Here is a 24,037-nt window from a genome sequence, read left to right as displayed (position 1 = left end):
GCGAGGCTCCCAGCGCTGCCGTGACAGCTTCAGGCGAGCGGTGCAGGAGGCCGGGCGGCGCCGACACACTGGACCCACCAGCGCTGGCGGGGGCACAGACCTGCTGCCCGGGAAGAAGCTCCTGTAAAAGGGAGGCCGGGGCGGAGAGAGAGGGCGCAGGGTCTGCATGGCCGGGCAAAATGGCCCTGGAGGGAGCTGCTGATCTGGCTGAAATGACAATAAAAAGCAGCTGAAGAAGAGTCTTGATGGCATCCTAAAATTAACACTGCTCCCAGAAAAAAACCCTGTCAGGTCAGCACCGCCGCTGCACGCGGGGCCAGCCACCGCTCGCCGCCTTCGCCCAGGTGACGGGAACAGCCGGACCCAACTGCTGAGTCAAGCGCTCACTTGCTCCACTTTTCGGCAAAAAACCAGGCTGACGTTTTACCCCTCCCCTCCGCTCCCCTCCAGTGTGCCAGTGTCTGGATGGCCCTCCCAGTCTGAGAAAAAACTCGCCCTCCAGCACTTTTTTACTGTCATGTAACAGGGTAAAAATGGTCTGTGAAAAACAGGCACCCTCCCTGTCCTTGACTGTTGTGTAATTCAGCCAAAAATGTTGAGAAGACAAACCAGAATATTTTAAGGGAATCTCACTGTGTACCCGCCAGTGCCTGGGGCAAGCCAGGAGAGGTGATGAAATTCCTTCTCCGACACCTCCTGCCACGAGCGTACAAACACAAATAATCTTCCCAAGACTCTTTCCTGACCAACGTATGCGAGTCTCCATCACTTGTCTTTCATTTTTCACTTACTGCTTTTTCCTCGCGTTTTCACCTTGCCTTCCCTGCTGCTTTAACCATGCCTCTCTCCCGCTGGCCTGTCCCCGGTTAGGGGCGGTGGTGCGGGAAGGGGGCAGCGCCGCCCGAGTGCCGCTATGGAACTTCCCCGCTTGCATCCTGCCCCAGCTGGGCTATAAAAGACTGGGGCGGCCGTCCCGCTCCCCTATTAGCAGGCACATCTAGTGCTGAAGCGGAGAGCATCATGTCAACATATGCTGGAAAAATGCCCCAAACGCTGCAGGGAACGAGAAACTTTGCCGCGCTGGCTCGCCTCCGGGGCTAAGGGGACTTCCACCACGAGCACACCATGCTGCTGGCTGTCGCCAAGGATGTGCTGCACCTAGGACAACCGGAATGAGCGACCCACCGACAAGCTATCTACGCACAAAACAGCGTATCCGCTCCGACAGGCACCCCCGCACGGACGCAGCGCTCTCGCCACAGTCAAGCCAGCAGGCTGGTCACTGGAAGTGATCGGTTTTTAGGCACCTCAAGCCTGTCCATCAGACCAGGTGCGACCTGGCACCAGGCAGCTCCTTGGCTGCAGGGCACCGAATGGAGGCAGCCTAAACCACCGGTCACTTTGGGAGGCTCTAGGTGAAACCCTCATAGTCAGCGCCCCAGTGAGATGGCCACAGAGAGGACACACAACCTGCAGGAGCCACAGTTGCAACAGGGCACCAGCTGCAGCGTTGGCCATGGTGGGATGGCTCCGGAGCACACGGTACTTGCACAAGGTGAAGGGCGGTCACGGCGAGGAGCCGCTAGAGGCTCACTGGGTGTTGGACGACACAGGGAAGACCACAGCACACAAATACACCCACACATGGCCACCACCGGCCACACCTCCTAGATGTGTGAGTCCCCGAGAGCTGCGTTCCTCTTCTCAAACTTCATTTTGAGCTCGGACACCAGGGCGCTCTGCGCGCCGCCTGGGCCTCTCCTCTTCAGCTGCTTATTGATGAACGTGGGGGTGAGGGAGCCGGAGACGGTGGGCACGTGCCAGGTGGGGGCGGCCCCCGCGGGGCCGAGGGCAGGTGGCGGCGGCGGGCTGGGGACGGGCGGCGGCACGGCCCCGGCCTGGGCATTGTTGTTGCTGTTCTCGTTCCTGGCGTCCTCCTCGACAATGAACTTCTCGGCGGCGCTGCTGGGCCTCCTGAGCTTCAGCCACTCCATCCGGACCGTCCTGGGCGGGTGCACCTGCCTCTTTTTTATGATCCTTCTCACCGGCATGATTTTGTTGGACCGCTTATTGCGCCAGAACATGGCGGTGGAGATCATGACCGTTATCATCACCATGACGCCCATGACGCCAGCTAGCACCCCTAAGGCTTTCATGGGGTTATCTTTAGTTTGCATCAAAAAGGCGGCCATAGGCCCTTTGTGAAGAGTCTGTAAAAGAGTACAAAGAAAACACATGACTTACGCTATGGGACAGACAGTGACCCAGAAATTTCATTTGTCCAAAATATGTAACAAGCAGGGTTGGCTAATACAAGTTATCTCTAAAAAAAAAAAAGTGAGAGTCAAATCATTGACTTGCATTTGCGTTGGATAATTTAGATATAGCAGCAGCCTGGGCAAGCTTTACAGTATTGTCAGATGACTGTCCAACATGAAAGCTTACAGGAGTCTTACCACCAAATTAGGACAGATTGCTGCGTATCACCATAGCATTTGTTTGACTTGTCTGAGCAAGAAAATAATTCGTTCTAGGATCTGCAGCTGCGTTGTTATAATGCATTTCAGAATTAATTTCCAAAGAACAATAGCGTTGAACCATCGTGTTGAAATAGAATTTTATGAATAGAAAATGATCTTTTGAAAACAGCTGCAGGTGATACAGCGAGGCAGTTTATAGGACTGCTACTGAATATAGCGTTGAAAAGATTTTGAGAAAACTTTGCTTTTCAAATTATATCATACAAATGAGTAGTTAGCAGGTCTGTGCTGCGTTCTGTTTTCAAGTACTCTTTTACAGACATAACAAAACTCTTTGAGGTAGGGGACATGAGTAGAGCTGAAGAGCTTTGTTTTCATAACAAAAGAAAAAAAGCACTAACATAAGCTACATATGGCATATTAAGGACAAATGAATGACCAGTTCACTTTGCAGCGGAGCACACTGTGCGTCTTGGAGGTCCCCGTTTAATTTTGCGGATTTTGCCCTGCGGGTGGAGCCTGGATCTTTTCACACTTTTCCAGTACGTGATGGTAGAGATCACTATGGTTACAGAAATGGCGGAAAGGACACCACTCGTGCAAATCCCAAATATTGTCCATGGACGCTTCTTGAGTCCTAAAATATAGGATTTTACCCTGGACTTGATCTGGAAATGTCAAAAATAAGAGAAACGGTCAACCCAGGCATGACTACATTTGAAAGAGGCCGGTATTTATTATAAATACCACCGGGGAATTAGAGTAGAGCGTGTATGGAATAGATAGCACGTAAAATAAGGGGAGCTAAGTGTTTAAATTAACCACAGGAGATGAGACAGTCGTAATGACGCAGAACTAAATCCAGAAACACTAAAAAAAGGAAGACAGGAAAAGCTTACAAACAGCTGGCTGATCAGAGACTGAGGGATAGCAGCAAGACATACAGAGCACCCCTAATGCACGGAGACTTGCTTAGAACATGTTTCCAAAGGAGTTCATGACAAATCCACACTCCTGCAACATTATCTTTAAGGACAGTAGAGTTGGGAAAGGCCAGAAGATCCTTCAGAAAATGACACCCTCCAGGAGGGAATCATCACCCAAACTCTGCATGTCTAATAACAGGTTGTCTACATCTCAGTTAGTGGTCTGGGCTCCCAGCAATGAGGAGAACTAGGCACCTCCAGTGGACTAGCTGTCACTGGTCTGTCTTTGACAAAAAAGGTGCCAAAGACAGTGACTCTACAGGGAGCCTAAGGACTAGCCTGAACATCTGGCTTTTCCATAATTGAAGTGAGATGAGATGGATCTCACCGCACGCCTTTAAACTAGGAGACTCTTCTCCTCAGCCTCCCTTATCTCAAGGGAGATGACTAAGAGTACCCCACAGGATGCTTCAGGGCACCTCTTCTCATTTATCACACAGGAGGACTAACTACTTGTTTGAAATCAGATCCCTGAAATCAGGCAATTAAATTCATTAATACACACCCCCATTGTCTTCACTTCACTTACTTATTTTCGCAGGTTATCTCAAACACTTTATTCAAGACCACTGTTCCCACATTCTGAATGCTTCCTGGGCAAAGAGAGGTCATTGACATTCATGGATGACCTTACCTTACTGATAAAGAGCAATCTTCACCATTTTGCTGTGCAGAGTTCTTCCACTATTTAATTAGTGATGGACCTGAGCTTGAAGCTCAAAGCCGAGCAGCCCACAACTCTGGGGGAGATTGGATTCAGATCAGCTTTGCTGTTCTGCATTAGATGGATTTTCTGCACTTAAGTCCCATCAGATGACAGAAATTCTACCCTAGCTCACTTAGCTCTATGTAAAAGTCTGATGAATTAAGTGTCAGATAAACCCTGCTAAGTAGTAGTACGTGACCTGAGATGAGTCCACTTATTATAACGGTTGTCAAGATCTATTCTGCAGCATGGCACTGAAGGCTAAATAGCATAAGATCAACACAAGGAGAAAGATGACGTACACATAAGAAGATGCCATGTATCTGTAGCAATTATTTGACTAAGTATTTGAAAATCATAAATAAATAGCATTAGGTAGAACTATCTGTCTATGTTCTCAGTGTAAAATAGTTCAGGGATGTTTTGATGGGGAATCATATGGAGAGTGTCAGAGCTCAGCTTCACCACGCACCCCTGGTCTCCCTGAGTTCAGCACCTGTTTGGAGTTTCTAATTACCAACAGGTGACTACTATCAAAGCTAAACACCATTAATAGTTAGATGGCTCAGCCTATACGCTAGTTACTGGGTCTGCGCTATATAAAGGATGGTATTGACTCATCCTTAGATGATGGTTCTCTTGTGATGTTTGCATAAAAACATTAGGCATTTTGCAAGCATACAGTGGAAAACCTGCCATTTGCCATGGGTGCAACATTTGCAGGACAACTGAAAGGAGACACTTGCAAAACCACCCTGGAGGGGCATCATCTTAGCCAGCCTGCAGGGAGGCTTATGGTAAGTGCATTGGTCACCAGAAAGCTTGTCCATGGTAATGCTGCGGCCCAGGCAATTAACACGCAGCCTAGGTTTCACAGTAGTCTGTGCGGCCTGTTATAGTGACAGTCTGGGGCATTTGGACATCTAAATTTAAGCACTTTGGCTCTGAGCTCCAGACCCTCAGAATGCTTTCAAGCTTTTGTATTGATTAGTCAAAGCCCATCAGAATGGGGTCACCAAATAGTGCCACTTCTGTAATTTATTTAGCTGTTATCTCTTTCTAAGAGGCATGTTGCATTTTGAAGAGTACTGATTTTCCTTGTACCTGTTAAACAAGGGCAGATGCATAGTGAAATAAAAGCCGGCCTGGGAAGTGCTATCATCTCTCTGTGGGACCGAAACTGGAAGAAAAATTCTCCCTCTTAATAGGCATTGGAGGAGTTAAAATACCACTGCTTGCAAAAGATAATACTCTGATGTTTTTTTTGCTGTGATTTCACAGTTATAATGAGGCCCAGAGAAGAGCTGGGAACAATTAGAGGGTTTAAAGAACCATAGCAGAAGTTTGGATATAGCTCAGCTGCTCACATCAACTTTGAGAAAAGAAAAGTCCAAGCTTGGGACAAGAATACAATTAAAAAGATTAAATCAACTGTTTGGATTAAAAGATGTTATCAGTTGTTTTTAACTTAACATGCTGCTGGATCTGGGACTGCCCTGCTGCTCTTGTTCTTGTGGCTGTCCCATCCCCTACAGCAAAGCTCCTAGACCTGCACCCCGACAGGTGTGGAGGTGCCCGGCTGCCACTGAGGCTCAGCAGCCTGTGGGAGGCTGGCCTCCAGCACCGCCTTCACGGCTGGTCTTGGCACTGTGGTTTGAGGGTTGGTAGGACACTGTCAGGCTGTGTATCTGAGGAGCAGGCTCTCTGCAACACCTGGGGCTTATCCTTGCCAGCCTTCCCCCACATCTACTGCCTCCCCAAAACCCCGCGTTTACCAAAGAGGATTCCCAGGTTCTGGTAGCCACTGAAACGCTGACTGATGCTGTTTTCTCTCTCGCCTGCTGCAACGGTTTGCAGTGTGCAGGCATCCACGCCTCCTGGTAGCTTTTCAAGACCCTTTCAGGTGTGTGGGTTTCCCTGAGCAGAACGAGTGGTGGCACATCCCAAACTGGGACCTGGTAGATGCGTTCGGTTGAGCTGCTCAACGATGAGAGCTTTCAGCTAAGGCTCGCCAGCTACGTTTAGCAGTCTAAGTGAGTGAGCGAAGTGGTTAAGCCAAACTGTCGCTGATCACAGTCAACGCAGGCCGCGCTGGCACGAGCATGAGGCGACAGGAGCAAAGGGAAGCACTGCAGACGCGCACGCTCCCGACCTCTAGTAAAACGTGTGCTGCCCCCTCCAGTGCTCATCCCAAAGTACAGTGTGTGCGTGAAGGCTGCATTTAAATCACTTCGCAGTATGAAAATGAGCACGTCGCAGAACTGCCCAGTTTTCTGAGGTCTGCGGAGAGAGCGGACTAACCGCCCTGCGAATGTAGCAAAGGATGTTTAGTACCGTCAGCAAGCCACAATTTCCATAGTTGCAGAGTGGGTAAGGGAACAGAGAAAACGTCCAAATTAACTCACAGAAGATGGTTGTACTTTACAGTCACGAGAGTCTTAAAACTAAGATTTACCAGTTATATTTCGAAGTCTAAGTGAGTGGCCAAAGCTATTAAGAACCAAAGATATCACAGATTATGCTGTCTAAACATGGACTTAAGCCTCAGTTCATGAAGAGCTGAAAAAAAACGCCCCCGTATCCTTGCAGAACCTCAGTGGAGCCATGAAGACACAGGGATCGCTCTCGATCAGACCAAACTTCGGGACTGATAGCGTGGATTGGGTATCACTGAGAAATCTCAGGTAGCAGGAATAGATTTTTCAGTGAGACATAATGGTAAAAGTGTCTTTTTCAGCATACGTTTCTTATTCTGTTGCGAAAGGATGGGAGATTAACAGGCGCATTGTGCACCACTCAATACCAATTGCCATAAAAACAAAGTCAGTTAAATGAAACAGCCCCTGGAACTTTTTATTGCTGTATTATTCCAAGAGCAAAAGGTCCTTTTGATGTGTAATACTGCTGAACTTAGCTGCAAGGCATCTATCTTGAAGGGCGCAGCCTTGTGCTAATTGCAATGGTAAATGTTAATCAGAAAATACGCCTGTTTAATTACTTGGTGTGATTAACACTGCAGGAAACCTCTAGAGGATGCATTCAAAAAAAAAAATCCTCCTTATCCAAAATCAGTAATACAAACATGCCCACCAAACTGCTAACTTAAAGAAACTGCAGAGCACAGAGGGATGAAAGATGTATTTGTAACACCCTGTGAGTGTGTGCATGTCCTCAAACCAAAAGACTGTTTCCTTCATAAAGTGTTAGCAATGTTTGTGCTGCCTCTGGGACACAAAGCGAGAAAGATTTTATACACAAGCACTGCACTTAACTTATACTGATGCTGGCATTTGAGCGGGTTTGTTTTTTGCTGTGATGCTCTTGGATTAAAAAAAGAAAAAAACAAAGCAAGCAACTACAAGCAATGAAAGAAGTAGCGGAGAACTGTACAGAAACTTATGGAGGACGCTGTCATCAGATCGGTACTGCAGGTCCTGCTGAAGAGACCTATTCAAGTGGAGAAAGAACATGCTGCTGCTACCTCAGCTTATGTGATGGGACTTGGCCCAGAGAAGAGAATGGCAAGACAGGAATAACTGTCTGAGAGGAGCCCATGTCTCCAGGGTCCTGCTGGCTTCCCTTTCACGCTCTGCCTGCAGCGCAGGGGAGAGGGGGCCTCCCACACCTTGTGCCAAATCCACACCCCTGGAGAGGAAGAAAGGAGGCAGGAGGAGCACTCTGCAGGAGACACCTTCTTCTTAATCAGGTGCTGAATTTAGGGTGTGTTAGTGTCATAAACGCCCCTGACAAGGAATGTCTGTGGGATATGAGGAGAGAGAAAACAGATTGCAATATATAAAGAAGCAATGGGCTCATTTTGACCAACCAAAGAGAAGGCCAACTGCTGCCTGGAGGAAGAGATTTGCATCTATGCCTGCTGTGTGCGTGGTCCAGAGACTGTCAGGCTAGTGATGTGTTTCTCACTCACATTAAAACCCGTTTCTTCCCTGCTGGTTACCCACTTAAGGCACAGCAAGGCACTTGGAATAAATAAGAATCGTGCAAGCACGCACTGCTTGTCATAAATCACTCTTATTTTTTTTGGTGGATGTAAAAGTTGAATTAACAGGAAACTTTCAACCTATATGCACAATCTTTTAAAGTTGCCTTGTGTTGTCTGCCAATAATACTGCAGTTATTAAACTTGCATCCTCATTTCTATAAAGTTAGTTCACTTCTGTTTCACCCATGCTGACTTGCAAAACCAGTGTGGTGTATTTCATGCTGTCCACAGCTACTTTCCACTCACTCACTGCAGGTGGAAAGGATTCTCCTGTCTCCACCCTGATGAAATTAAAAAATATCAGAAGTCCAGCAGTTGGGATCTACCTTTACTCTCGGGAATCTGCAGACCCTAACTTGCATCTAGCTCTAAAGAGCAGATGCAAGGAAGTCATCTCCAAGCTACGTTATGCTCCTCCCTTTGCAATTTCTCTGACCAAAACGTCTTTTATATTTGTGGCTGTAGGATCCAGTTTCACCACGAGAATCTAGACATACTGTTTGTTTCAGAGCTGCCAAAAAAGGGGAAGTGATGGCTGGCAACCCTTTGTGTGTTGATTTCAAGCACTTTTAAAATGCTCTCTGCAATGGGGCAAAAAGTGACTTCTCTTTGGCGCTACTCAAGGATCGTCCCGCACACGGACGTTTCTAGAGATATTTGCTTACCTCCTCTGTGATATCAATCTTCAGAACTGCTGTGGTACTGAAGGAAGGGGAGCCTCGGTCTTTGGCCTGCACCACCAGCGACCATATGCAGTCTTTGTTCTTTGTGATGTTGTGGATGATGTCCAGAGAACGGATGTAGGATTTCAGCTTGATTTCCCCAGTGCTTTGGTCAATATCAAATACATTGGCTGGATCTGCTTGCATGATGGAATAATCAACAATGTTGTTGGGTTCTTCTGCATCTTGATCTATAGCCTGACAGAGGAAGGGCACAGAACACAGATGCTATTGTTTCTATCTCCGCCTAAAGACAAAACTCAAGTTTGAGTGTTTGCTTCAGGTAATATCCCCGCTTTGAGATTACTGGGCTGTTACTGTGTGGTCTTGGTAACAATTCTGCCTTTTCCAGTATCAGCTGTGCTACACTTTTCTAGTGAAAAATAGCAGCACCACAGCTCTTTGTATAAACTATTCCTACTTGAGATTAAAGGAAGGGGAAAAACTGAATCATGACCTATCTGTAGAATGCAAAAGGCCCTTTACTGGGGAGTTTCCCATACAGACTGGAGACAATAACTAAGTAAACAGAGAACGTGGTCAGCGCCACTATCTTTAAAGTAGTGCTACCTTAATCTTTATGCTCTGGTAGTTATTTTATCCAGCTTTAGGTGTGTGTAATCAAGCTTGATTATATGCACTCAAATACGTGTGTAATGCAGGGTGGTTTGCTCCTTTGCCTGTGAATTGCTATTGCTCTTTTTTTATTATTTCCTAACCTCCTGTTCCACAGATCACTGTAGTGGATCAATACCTACACTCCTGCAAAAGCAAGGGAAAGGAAGTTGGAGGCTGAGCACAATGGCATGGTAGGTAAATTGAGTATTCAAAACCCTGTACTTCCATTCAATCATCTTATTTGGGCTTCTGATCAAAGACTGTATAATCCAGCTCCCTGCAGCAGATTGTTCAAATACTGTAACTGAACTTTATTTTTTGCCTAGAGAACTATTTCTCTTCTCAGCATTTTGTCAATACTCTGATTCTGTGTTTTAATCCATTTGTTACATACGTGCAAAACGGATCCGGAAAAAGCCAACTTTCAGGCATTCATCATGGTCCCAGAGCAATGAACGGCAGAGCTGGAGGTTCTTCAAAGCACTCTACTTGTGATGTGTGGTGTCGTGTCTTACCTCTATCTTCACTGGTGACCCAATGATCATTGTCTTTTCCTGGATGTTCTCGTTGAACTCTGGAGAGTGGTCATTGACGTCTAGCACAGTGATAAACACTTCAGCCAAGCTGTACTTCCCATCTGTGTCCTCTGCCTTCACATAAAAATTATACTTGGAGTTGACTTCAGCATCCAATGTAGCCCAGGGCTGGGTGTAAGTTATACCTGTTGATGGGTGGATTAAGAACCTGGAAAAGAAGCATGGAAAGACTTCCAGAATTTCTGGTCACTTAAATCTGTGATGATATCCTGGAGCATCAGGTGGGCTCTGAATCCTGAATTTACCCCAGAACTGATACGTTACACCTAACTTGTGTCTGGCTGATGGGACTGTAGGCTTAGCGGTGTTCTGTGCCTTTCACTGCAAGCCAATCTTCCCCCTCAAAAAAGCCTGTGCAGCCTGCAAGCCCGCAGGCCTGAGGTAGCCTTCGCTGTCTTGGCTGTTTCTGTACCTGGCTCTTCCTCCCTAATGAAGTGGCATGGAAACAGGGAGGGCTCAGAGGAGCAGGTGACTGTCCAGGACCGGAAGGATGCAGCTCACTAGATCTTTGGTTTCTTCTCTACGTGATAACAAACAGCCTCATCACGGCAAGGCTGGGGTAAAGGAAAAGTATGTAGAGCTACCTTTCTTCCACTACTGTCTCAGCTGTGCTGAGAGCTGAATTGAGTCCAGATGGTTTAGTGGAGATGAGCTGTTCTGCGGATCTGGGCCAGGAAGTAGCTGAGATCTTCATGCAAAGGCAGTATCATGGTGAAAACAGACCTAAAAAGTTGCCAGTTCACAAATCGTTCACTCTATTTTTGGCTCGTTCCTTTAGGCTTGAAAACTGGAGAATGATCAGTGGTGTTTTTCTATTCATTGGGCATTAGCCATTTTAGCTGAGTTTTTTTGTTAAAGCCTTTGTCCTCATGAAATGATCAGTGTGATGGCCTTCTCCCACACTGATTTCTTTGTGTTAAAACATTAAAGAACTGCCTATTTGTTCAGTTTATAAGTACAATGTATTAGATCATGTCCTAATAAATTAAGATTGACTGATATCCCCTCAATAGCTGTGGGAAGTGTGCTGCATGTCATATTTAAGCTTTTAGCTTCTCAGAATGGATAAGAAAAATGGCTGCCCTCAAATCCCAGAAGGTGCGGGGCAAAATATCTTCCCTCCCCTAGATTAATCACTTTTCCACAGACTGGCAATGGGATGGAGTGGATGTTCAGATTTAGCTGTAGGAAGTTCAACTCTACACATCTCTAATTAGACACTGTCAAGAGTGACAGGCAAAAGCTTGCATTTATAGAGGAGATACTAACACAGTGTCTTTTTTAAAATGGGCTGTCAGCACTGGCTCCAAACAGTGGGGTTTTTAAACAGATGGAATGTTTAATACTTTGTTATCCTTTACATTAATTAAGGGCTGTATTTCCTGTATTCCAGCTGAGAGCTCAGTTGAGAATGATTATAAAAGGGACACTTAATAATCCAGAATCATCAGTTGCTTGCATTACCCTGTTAAATATAAATACAGATCCTGATGAAAGCCAAGATGCCGAGGGGGAAAGTGCCGTCCAGCTCAGGATGGAAGACAGTGCCTGTGCTGAGTGTCTCCTTATAGCCTAGTCCAGGCCAACCCTGCAGAGAAGTCTCTCTTCAACCTCATTTTAGAGATGAAGAACAGAGGTACTGAGATGTGAAGAAATTATAGCAATGTACCCTATTCCCAGTGGCAGCTTGGATGTAGGATTACTGAGGTAATGGTTATATCTTCAACAGCTAGTGCTATTATTCTTATTCCAGTACAACTCCTCATCTTTTTGCTAATGCAACCGCATTTGCACTGATATAGCCCGAGACAAAAAAACCAAGTTCCTAACTGAAGCTCTTAAATCTGCACATGAATTGTCTGTTAGCAGATCTGGAGATCCAAGAGTCAGAGCGCCATGCCAGCCTGGCACAAGCAAAGGGGAAAAAAAAATCATACTTAAGAAGGGGAAAAAAATGTCCATACAGCTTAATTTACTCATTTAACAGCATGAGAACAATGAGTCGGAACATCCCTGTAACTCCACTGAGAGTAAACTTACCCTCACATTTTTTTTCTAAATCTTTTGTCAACAACCTTCACAAGCTTCTTTGTACTAGCTGTTACATTTTTAAACCTGAGAAGTCTGACTGTACAACAAGACCTTTGCCTGCTTGCTTCTACCCACTTAGCAGCTAGCTTAAGGACTTAGTGAGAAGCTCAAAATAGTCCACCCTGGAAACGCTCCCATATATGTAATGTCTGGCTACAGAAGAGGTTCACCCTTAACATCTTGGATTTTGGACTTCGATTGTGCCTCCTAAATAGTGTTCACCTTAACAAGAGGAGTTCAGCTGTAAGTCCAGATGGATAATGTACTGAGAAAAACAGATTCTGGGGATGAGTGCCTGAGCAGCTTGCTCATTTGCACGTTCTTCCCTGCAGCCCTGCCACATCCAGGAGCTACAGCTTCTAGCCACAGTATCTGTGGTGGCCAGTGAAGCTAAGGGAGCCCCAACCCACTGGCCAGGGCAACTGCTGGGATGAAAGCCATGTGGGAGAAAACCAACGCAGCATGCGCTCTTTCCCCTACGCTTTGCTCAAAGACGGGGAGAGGGAGCTAAGCATCATTATGCAATCAAATAAGCATCAGATTCCCTTCTTTTCTGACCCAGAGCTATTAGGTTTAAATATAAGAAATGCTTTGAACACCCAATGCAGCTGGCCTCAAAAGCTAAAGGTTATATCCTTGAAAAGTTTTGTCTTTGTCTTTTTTTTCCTTTTTTTTTTTTGATGAGAGTTGACATTGAACTATTTGTAGAGCTATATAGAAAGGGAGGGGGAAAGAGCAAAGGCTTTTCTTTTTCACAGAATGGGCTTTTCACAACACTGAGACCAAAAACTCCTCTTCCTATTACAAGCATTTTTTCAAGGGGTGATTTGAACAGATCCTGTGCAGTGGTCCCTCAGCTGCCTTATGTCTCTTTAGGGGGTGAATAATCTGTGGGTAAAACTCCATGGGTTCATGAAGCAGATGTTTAACGATTGCACTAGTTTTTCTGCTGCTGTTTTCATAGAACTCGCAAAGAACATGCCACAAATGTCCTTGGAAATGAGCAGGTCAAGACATCAGCTGTTGTTTCTGCCTGCTTGTCCTTTTTTTAAAAAATTCTTTTAAGACTCTGCTCAAATATAGTTAGCTTCTTTTTTATTTTTACTTACAGATCTGCTCCTGTTCCATAGATAGAGTACTTGACTTCTCCCCAAAGTCCTGAATCGGGATCTGTAGCCTTAAGAAAAGAAAATAATGGGGTCATTCTTTACTAAACTGCAAACAGAAATATATTCATGTTTCTCTCAACAACAGGCCACTTCAAAATCCAGCCCTTTTCCCTCCTTTTTGTCAGAACATTTTTAGGGGAAAAAAAACACATAAACAAACAAATGCGGCACGTACACAACTGCAAAATCTCACACGAGCAAATGCCACTGGGTGTCCCAGGAAAGCTGCTGCGATGCCTCTCTCTCAGCCAGGCTGGTGCCCAGAGGCTGTAGAAAGCCACTAGATGGCTCCATATACTGACATTTAACAGATCCTTCTTCTAAATGACACAAACACACTGCCCATTTTCAAGTCTCCCTAATTATCAGTTAAATATTAATGTATACTCTCTGGCCAAAATTATTTACTTTATATAGACAATTTTTTTAAGTCTCTGCCTGTTTAATTGATTTAATTGAAATTAATGCATAACAAATATTTCAGTCTATACATAATATTTTATCATCGCGTATGTTTTAATCGCTCCTGTGCCCGTGGGACTTTTAGTAATGCCGATACTGCATTGGATGCTATCTATCTTTGTTCTGGATTCTTGCTGGCTTCCTCTCTTAGCTCAGGATTAGGAAAGCTACTGGTTTGGTGACAGCTATTTCTATAAGCTATTTCTATTTCTTTGATACGTCTGAGAAGGCATTATACTATATCGATATGCTGGCAATCAAAATCCACGGTGGCGGTGGATGACTCATTCATCTTCCTGTTTAAATATTTGGTGATTCTTTTGAAACCTTGAGCAATGTCTTGATTCCTACATGGTTAATACAACACACCTGTAGCGTTGCTGATGTACACTTGCAGTTCTTCAACATGAGCTTATCAGCTTCTCTCACCCCCCTAATTTTGACTGCAGGCTGCTCTTCTAGAAATGCTTAACATTCCCTGAAATGTCTTGCACAGCTGGGACTCCTGCCAGAATAGTCGTCCTAAGTATGTGGAGTAGCCCAGTTTGTGAACCTGGGTCAAGCAGCGAGTTGGTACCACAAGATGGTAACTTCTGCATGGACTCTTCAGCTGTGCTGTCATCTTCACCTTGGCTCAGAAGGGCTAGTTTTGATGCTTTTGCAACTTTTTAAATTTCTTTTTTTTGCTGACCAGCTCCTGGAATTTTTTTCTTCCTCTTGCTGCAAAGATTGTGGTATTTAGGAGTCTCCATTTTCTACAGCTTTCCTTTTTCTTATTAGTTTCCTCTAATACTCACTTTTGTTTGTTTTTGTTTCATTTCCTCTTTAATTCTCCTATCCTTAAAATCTGCCTTTAGTTCTGGGCATTTCATTTTCTTTGTGAATTGTGGCCAGCCTATGTTGGGAATCTCTGGCAATCTGCCTCCATCTCCCCTGAGACCTCCGTGAGGTGACTTGCGTCACCCCCGGATTCCCACATTATAACATAAGATGTGCCTCCAGTCCCAGCTGCTGCATTAAATGTAGACACAGCTTGGGTATAATGGCTGGAAATGCTTCTCCAGCCCATATAACATCCTGATTTTCTTCCTAGGACAATGGGAGATACTGGAAAATATATAAGCATATTCTTCCCACTGTGAGAAGATCCATACGCAGGGATTTTTAGTGTTATATTCTTGCCTTCATTAACCGTCTAATTATGCATTTAGCAGCCAGGTTCCTCCCAGGAAGAAGAGGAGGCTAATATTCTACTAAGCAGCCATTTTGTTTTCTTTTTACCTGTACTTAAGTAAGTAAATCCAGTAAATCCAATTCCACTTAGTCACAACTGATCCTCCTGCTAGACACTGATTTGACTGGGGCTTTCTTAGCTCACTGACCATGTGATTTATCTTAAAAGCAGCTGGCCTTTAATTAAAAACTGAAGTAAAATTGTTGTTCTGAAAAATATTTGAATAAAACTTTATTTTATCAGAACTGGGTTTTTTGGTTGTTGGTTGATTGTTGAAACTGGAGCTTAATCCAGAAGTTAAACAGTGAGTAAGATTTGCCATTGTCCACTATTTTTAAGGTACTTGCTAGTACACTGATTTTGACTGCTTCTACAAACAGCTGGTCAAGACAGATGAATCTCTTAAGAGCGGAATAAAACTTACTGTTACAGCGACTACATTCGAGCCCCCCGGGGAGTTCTCAGGGATCCTGGCAATGTAGTAGTCGGAGGAGAACTTCGGGACGTTGTCATTGGTATCCAGCAAGCGTATCACTACGTCAGCTGTTGAGCTGAATTTCTCAGGCGTGTTCACCTCTATCGCAAGAAGCTAAGAGGAGGACATAAGAATTTATTACTACAGCTATTATTTATTAAAACAGCTATTATTACCTCTTAAAGTATCTTCCTTCCACTACCCACACCGGTGTATGTTAGCTTGATTGGATCAGACAACCCAGAAACATGGAGAATATGAGCTAGACGAGTGAGCAACATATGATCATTTGTGCATGCTTGCAATGAGCAATCAAGCTGTGTAAAGAGGATTTCAAGCCTGCATATACATACTAGACTTTACATGACAGATGTGACCAGTCGCAACTAACCAACGTGGCTCAGAGAGAACGTAACAAATACCTGCAAAGACTCACTCATGGGCAGCTCTGGTGAGGACGGGTTCTCAGTAGGCAACCTGCTCGGAAACCGGCCTGAGCATGTACTTGAGAACTCACCTCCAAAGCGTTGGACTACCATTTTCCCACAGGACTTCAGCTACTTAGCACTCGTATGTTTTCTCTGTTATTCTTGCTCTACCACCAAACAGTAGTAGAATGTCTACTGTATCTCTGCGCCTCAGCAGATTAGGGGAACATCAACAGAAAGTCTGAGTTGGTAAAGCAGCGATCCTATCTCTCGTATGGTGTGTGATTGAACAAGAAAGAGGCAGGGCACTTAACCGAGATACAAGAGGCTCAACTGAAAATCTAGTTGGATGGGTTTTACTTTCCAGTAGACAGAAGTCACAGTAGCTCCTCCAAACAGTATGAAAGACTGACTGAACGCTGAGCTTCAGGCGGTGGAGCAGGGCACTTGCAGTGTCCCCTGCTGTCCTCTGCATGTCCTGGTAAAGCTCTGCTATGCCTGGCTGAGACAACAGGTTGCTGGAGCTCTTCCTCCCCTTCGCCGGGTACGTGGTCCCTCTCCTGCTGCAGACACTTCACGTTGCAGCTCCCCACCAGGCAGGCATGCGTGACATACACCAGCAGTGACACCACTTACTGGGTGATGGGGCACACAGCCTTTGGGTCCTTGCTGTGCCTGATTCAGAGATGTTTGTATCACCTCAAAGGGACAGGTATTCTGGGGGCAGGGGAGGCTCAGTTTAAGTAGGCAGGGATAAGGTTCTCTCAAACATCATCCACTGGAGCTGTTCCCATTGTGTAAACATTTATAAATGCTGGAAATAAACAGTGCAAAGATCTTGGAGAAATCAAGTTATAAGGATTGCTTGGAATTATATAGGGTAAATGTATTCTAAAAGGGGAATTTGATTATTACACCTCTTTGATAATTCCTGCGCTTGGGAGTCTGTAATCATGTTTCAGCAAAAGAAATTTAATTTAAAGGCACAGTCATACAAACATCACCAAAAAACCTGCTCATGAGCAATATCAGCTCCTAAGGCAGCACACAGATAAAATCCTCATTGCTTAACATGTATGTGGATTTAGCACTAAATTACAGCGTTTGCAGTGAAATAATCTTTTCTGATGAAATCAGCCCCTGTCTTAGAATATCTTAGGAGGGTTCAGTCTTTTGGCTTAGTTGTCTACATTCGTTTTTATTTTCTTTCCTTTTGGCAACCATAGTCCAGCTATGTCAACAGGTTAACAACATCTTCCTTCACGGCAGGATCTCTGTCAGTTCACTTGCCTGCTATGCACTATGCAGAGCTATATTGCTCATCATACACAGAGAGAGAAAAAAAAAACCCAGCACAGAGCTGTTGCTTCACAAGACTACACAGCAGCAGTTAATACAAACGCTTGAACGACACACTGAGATATCATCTTAAAAGTGGCAGATGAATTTTTAAAACAGATTCTGACTTTGGCAACTGAAGATAACGCCAGCCTCATTCGGGTCTGGTCTGTAGGAGCTGCCGGCGCCTGCAGTAGGCCCAGGCTATGGCTGAAGAGGGATGATGCATGCTACGCTGAATGAGATGGGAGGTCTGGCCCCCAGGACAGCAACATCTGGCCCACGTGGCAGAGCCCGAACCCTGCTTTTGCTCTAACTGGCCAGACTGGAGGGGCCAGAGGCACAGACCATCACAGCTGCCATACTCTGAGAAACCAGCTCTAGCTCCTGGCCAGCTGAAAAGGGAGGAGGTCCTGGCTAACAACTGCATTTAAGGGCAAACCATCGCTGCAGGACAGATTTTCTCAAGTAGCCATTGCCTTCGGTGCACATTCCAGTCAAATCAGCTTTAATTCCTCTCTGGGGTTGTTACTGCTCAATAATAAACCAGAGAGGAAGGATCACTGCTTACAGAAAAAAACAGCTCTTCAAAGCTGCTGTGGGATATGTGTTAAATAAAAATAAGAACATATTTCATCCAAAATTACAACTAGGAGGACTACCTTGGCAGCTAAAATGGGGTAGGAAGTGAGTAGAACTCATCAGGGAAACAGACAAGGTAATGGGGTTTTTATAAAGTATTTCCTGCCATATATTACTATCATATCATGCAACTGCACCTTCTTTACTTGGAATCTAGACAAAGACTCTGCATTTTTAGCAAAGCCTTTACTGTCTTTTTCCTGTAGAAATAATTTCATCTAAAAAAAGGTGAGTAACTGCTTAAGTTAAACAAAAAAATTCCTTTTTCCTGGTAATTAATTATTTCAATGTTCCTGGCAATTACATTAACCACCTTGATTTCTATTGGTATTCATGAGGAGGCTATGTGTAACTTCTCTAGTGGTCTTGTAAGCTGCATAAATGTGCACATATTATAGTTAGTTTTGGTAGCGTTTTATAGCCCTTTCTGAATCTTCCATTTTAATACAAAATGATGCATCATATTTTTGTAGCCTCTACAACCTATGAAGCCCAAAGTGACTGATAAACATTACAGGAGGAGAAGTCAGGCATATTGCAGAGAAATGACTTGTTAAGGACACAAAGCAAACCGTGTGGCAAGGGTGAGAACAAAATCCAGGAGGCTTGGCTTCTAGATTGTACCAAAAAATCCACTTTCTGTATAAAATCAAAACTAGCGCAGGTTAGTACTTAGCTATATAGTTTCAACAGTCTTTTCTATGACCACAGGGATTGCCTACACCATTCTTTGCAGACAGAACTGGGCTTTCTACACTAGTATTCGGAGGCAGCTGACGCAAACCAGAAACTACGTAATTACGTTATCTTGTTGATAAGCCAATGAATCCATTAGGGAAGCTGCTAATGCAAGTTCCCAGATTTTGGACAAAAGCTGGTTCTTGTATAGCTGGCTTGGAGCATGGGTAAAGCAGCCTCAGATCAGTCTGAAAAGGGCCATATGGATACACCCGACAAACGCAGCGAGCAGTTTTGGGACATTATCTTCTTGGCATGATCATGGACCACATTACCTAGGACTAAGCAGGCAAAGGCCTGGCTCCAGAGAAGTTAGGATTTCATCCTGTGAATTTATCACCATAACAGTAGAAATAATACCCTTGGGGTTCAGTCTAGAATGATTCAGAGCCACCAAGATGCACAGTTTCCACAAAGAGATAATGCTCAACACTTTGCACTGACTGGACTAAGCCCACAGATGCATCCATTAAACCTTCTGGAAGTTGATGAAGCAGAGGGAGAGAGGAGTTTCACTCACACGGAATATAACGTCACTAACAGCACATCAGACAGCTCCAAGTGCACTGCACAGCCGAATACCATCGTACACGTAAGCCGTCATACACGTATCACATACACAGCCAGAGAGGAGATGGAAAGCAGAAGTACCTTGAAGGTTAACACCTTGAACTTTTCATAGTCAATAGCAGCAGAATTTTCCACTATTATTGTAACCTGAGCTTCGTTCAGGACAGTTTGGGGAACAACTCGGAAGATGCCACCAGGTCCAACAAGACGGAGGTTGAACTTAGCATTGGCTCCCTGTGAGTAAAAGCAGATATTGAGCTGTTTACACTGACCACTGCATTTCTTACAGCTTACACAGGCTCTGTTTCTTCAGGCTGTATAAAATGTGAGTCTTACTGCTTAAAGCCCTCCATTCTCCACCCCCTGAGTAAGAGAGTGCTAAGAAGCTTACTTATATAATCTCTCCAGCTCTGGTCACAAGACAGACATGGCTTTTCTTAAAATAGATTGACAAGCTTGTTTACTTTATCAATCATAACGGAAAAACCCTGCAGCAGGACTGGCTAAGAGACCGATTGTTGTGGCAACAGCCAGTCTGTGACTGACTCCTGGGCTGCATGCCTCACGCTGCAGGCTGAAAAGCAGAATAACCACATGTATATCAGCAGGCGATTTCTCCTGATTTCTGCCAAGGAAAGACAACTGAACTGCCAAAGTCAAGACAATGGACTTCTCAAAAACCCAACCTGTGGCCTAACCAGCTACAGCCCAGAATGACTCAGAGCCACCAAGAAGTGCAATTTCAACACAGAGATGGCACTCAGCAGTTGGCAACGACTGGATTAATGAGCCAGTTACAGCCACTGAAACTTAGGGAAGCTCATGAACCTGGGAGGAGAGGAGAGCTCCACCTATGCAAATTATAATGATACACACACATCAGACAGCTCCAGGTGAAGTGAGAAGCCAAATCCCATCACACAGAGAAACCTTTTAGCCAGAGAGAAGCAGGAAAGCAGCTGTACTGAGAAAGCTAACACTGTCTGCACGCGATCCGGGAATAGCGAGCTAGAGGCAGAAGGCCAGGCAATTTTTTTAAACCATATGGCAGCAAGGAAGGGAAATGGCAAAGAGGGGATTCTTGTATCAGTCCCTTACAGGGGAGGAGGGACTATGAGCTGACCCCACTTGATCAGCTCTCTGAGTTCACCAATTTCCCAGTGTCACAGTTACACTATGACAACTAGCCCCATTCACTGACTGGCCAATGCCATGTTCTCCCTTAGGAGAAATCGTTATATGAAGAATTTCTAGAATTTCAGATAGGATAAACTTTCACTTTCAGCTCTCTCCCAGGAGGCCTTGTTATGAGCAGTTCTTGCTTCCACTCTAGCCCATGCCAAGAGGGAAAAGCATTCAGCAGTGGTCCCCCAAGGGAACCAGAATGATCCTGGATTCCAGGTCAGTGGTCTGGGTTGCTTGGGAATACAAACCCTCACAGCTAAACAGGAGACAACAGGCTCCCTTTTGCAGTCAAGTCAAACACACAAGTAAAGCCAGTGCTGCTGGACTGTGGAGAATAGTGCTGATGGGGAAGGTTGACCCTCCGACCACAGTAAATCCTCTGCACTGTACATGCCTGCAGGGACAGTGGCACTGGCGGTGAGAGAATCACCCTCCGCAAAGGCTGACAAGGATGTTGACTGAACCCAGATCGGCTCAGAGCAAACCATGTTGCATGACACTCCAAGGGGACAACCACAGGACATGGAGATGATGGAAGGGACAGTGGCACTGAGCCCTAAGCAGCGGTCTGTCAGATGAAGGGGGTTTGAGAAGTTTTTGCGTGATATTCTTGCAAGTAAAGATTGTATTTCCACCTGACTGGTGGAAGAAGCACCAAAGACTGTGATGAGAACAGATACATGATTAGTTTCCTCCCCTATGTAGTCCTCCTGTGCAGAAGGGAAACCAGAGCTTTCTATACCTTTTAACAAAATCAGCCCAACTTCCCTGCAGTGATGTGTGTCACTGTATTAGGAAGCTTCTTTAGAAATCTACGCAGATTACTCAGCAATGTTTTCTGCTTATTTTACCGCCTAACTTGCAGCCTGAATATTTTGTCAGCCTACCTATAAATGCATATACGTTTTGCCTCTGAACGGAAGACAAGCCAGGAGAGATGGGTTTTGTTTCTTTCCTTCTGCAGCAATAGCCTCCGTGACAACAGTGGGATAGACTTAGCGCTGCTTTGAAAGCAGTCGTTTATCTGCTTACTGCAGAGCAGCAGGAGGGAGGGGGAAGAAGCTGGTGGGTTTGACAGAATGCAACACAGTCAAAACAGCACAATACTGAGTACAGTTATATAAGAGCACTTTTTCCAATAGTGATACAGCTCTCAGATGCATTAAGCTTTCTTTTGTCACTCCCCAACCTCAGGCTAACTCAGATGGATGCCATTCATACAGTATTTAGCCTAGGGATCCCTATAGCAACCATCACCATAGTATATAGGGGCATCACGGGTCAGTTAGGTATCAGGCTGAGATGAATGGAGTCCTCTCTTCTTTTCTTTTATCTGGTTAGAGTTAGTTCTCCTCCAGCATAATTTTAAGATTACTTAAAAATATCACTCCAGTGGGAATTATTTATCAAAGCATGGACTGCACACTCTGGCTGTAAAATAAGGGCCAGAAGGATAGGGTCTTGTAACAAAGACAATGTAAGCGTACAGACCACATTTTTTCCAGAGGGGCCCAAGGATCTATAGACAGCAATTGCACTTGAAGTTACTGAAGTGTTTGGAAGACCTAAATAAATATTCAAAGACAGTAAATTCTCAGACATTACACTGACAACTAGTGAATATAACCAATAGAAAAGGGAAGTAGGTAAGGACTGTTGAACTTTAGTGGCCACAAGAGCTGGACTACAGGTTTAGGACCATTCTGTTCACGGGCTGTCATGACAGCATAAACAACAGCGCATGCCAGACTAAATACGCTTCTCAGTCCACACTGAGAGGTCCATGGTAGCGGACCTCACAATTACTTACTCTGTCTGCCCTCGGCAGTTCGGGACTGCAGGTGAAACAGCTGGGTTCCTAAAGTGACGTTTGCCAATCTGACAGCTGCTTCCTGTCTTTGGAGAAAACAGGGCAGGAAACTGAGTCCCCATACTTTCCCCTTACCTGATCTGAATCATTGACTGTAATCTTCAGTCCCCTCAAGATTTCACCCTCTGGGGGATGCTCATACATGGTCAGCTCAAACCGGTTCTGGGGACCATTTTCTCCATAGAATGTCGGTGGATGGTTGTTGAGGTCCACCACGCGTATAGTCACTGTGGCAAAAGCAGACACTGAGATGTCACCTTCTTGATTGGCTTCTGATGCCTGCAGAGGGAAGAAGAAAGAGAGAAAAATGAGGAGGATATTTTCCCTCACTTAGCTCTTCCCTCAATTCCATGCGCAGGTATTGTTCTGCATGATCAAATCACCCTAACACACCACCTTTGCACACAAAGATACACAGCCTTATGTTTCTCTAGAAATCTCAGTCCATTTCACACTGAAGTTTATGATGATTAGAAGACTATTATTATTACAAAGCTCTCATGAGAAAACGCTCCTGATTTTACGAGCTTAGTACTTCATTCTAGGTGAAAACAGTTCTCTTCAGATAATCTAATACAGATAAAATAGTTGTGGCCCAAAAATACTGCCAGAACAGAAAAGGAAGAGGAATTTTAAATTGCTGAGGTACCACAAGTAGCTGATTTACCCATTTCTGAAAGGACAGCATTGTTAGAACACTGTGAGGAAAACCGCACTACTATACTTGAAATAGAAAATGACAATTTTTTTTTGAGATTTACTCTTTAATTTACAATTCTGCTGCCTAGATGAGCTTAACGTGAACTGGACATTGTTTGGACAGACAAGCAAACTGTGCTGGCATTTATCTGAGCTGAACAATTAAATCTGCCTAAGTTTCAACAATCCCAACACGCATCTTGGTTCACTGGATTGAACCTAAGATCTTTCTTCTATCAAACAGAAATTCTGACTGGTGTTTGTATCAGGTATTCGTAACAGAAGCCATCGTGCTCAAAGCGCTTGAAACCAAAGGCAACAGACACCTAAGTATCCCTCACGGGCCAAATTCAATTGTTTAGAAGACAGCAGGTTTACAGCAATGCTAAATTCAGTTCCACATATCATTTTCTGTCCTGTAACTGAGGCACCTGTCGGGAACCATGCTGGGCACGACGACACTCTTTCGGTTCCTTGGGGAGGTTTGGCAGCTTGCACTGAGCTCTGGGTTACCATAGCTGCACTCGGCGGTCAGCAGAGCCTGACTAATCCTGTACCTGTGAAGCGCTAGCAGGCTGTAGTAAACCAGAGAGAGAGAGATTAGGGAAAGAAACAGTGCCTAAGTTTAAGTCAAACCACAGGAACCTTACGATCTCCCAGTTCAGCAACCTACTTGAGCCCACTAGGGAGCAAGTGCCTGGCTCCAGCAGTGGGCCAGGCCACAGAGCCGTCTTCAGACTACTCAGTCCTTACCTGGGAAAACTCTCATGGCTGTGATGTGCATATGCCTGAGGAAAACTAATGTAATTTTCACTATTTATCCTTGGATTTTAAACTCTCGGCTTTTAGAAACTGCTTAAAATAATGTAGCATTATTAACTCACGAAGGTGTAAGCACGTCTTTTTATGTGGCTGATCTATGCTTCAGGAGTGGACATTAATACGGTAGCATGATCTATCCCAATCCTGTTACTGCTCACAGATTTAACAGTCACCTATCTCAGCACATAGAGACTATAAGTCAT

General features: G+C 44.8%; 1 protein-coding gene across 1 annotated transcript in view; it reads right to left on the bottom strand.

Annotated features, from left to right (window-relative positions):
* Positions 1–489: 489 nt before the first annotated feature.
* CDHR1 (cadherin related family member 1) overlaps positions 490–24,037 on the bottom strand; it is a 54,975-nt gene continuing 31,427 nt past the window's right edge. The window contains exons 16-22 of the mRNA XM_068950627.1: positions 22,389–22,592; positions 19,340–19,492; positions 15,492–15,656; positions 13,312–13,379; positions 10,031–10,259; positions 8,841–9,095; positions 490–2,210 (exon numbers count right to left, since the gene is read on the bottom strand). Of these exons, the coding sequence (XP_068806728.1) occupies positions 1,668–2,210; positions 8,841–9,095; positions 10,031–10,259; positions 13,312–13,379; positions 15,492–15,656; positions 19,340–19,492; positions 22,389–22,592 (1,617 nt within the window). The 3' untranslated portion in view covers positions 490–1,667. The remainder of the gene's footprint in view (positions 2,211–8,840; positions 9,096–10,030; positions 10,260–13,311; positions 13,380–15,491; positions 15,657–19,339; positions 19,493–22,388; positions 22,593–24,037) is intronic.

The sequence above is a fragment of the Struthio camelus genome, chromosome 7 (assembly GCF_040807025.1).
Source record: "Struthio camelus isolate bStrCam1 chromosome 7, bStrCam1.hap1, whole genome shotgun sequence".
NCBI lineage: Eukaryota > Metazoa > Chordata > Aves > Struthioniformes > Struthionidae > Struthio > Struthio camelus.
This window is presented reverse-complemented; position numbering and strand designations above follow the sequence as displayed.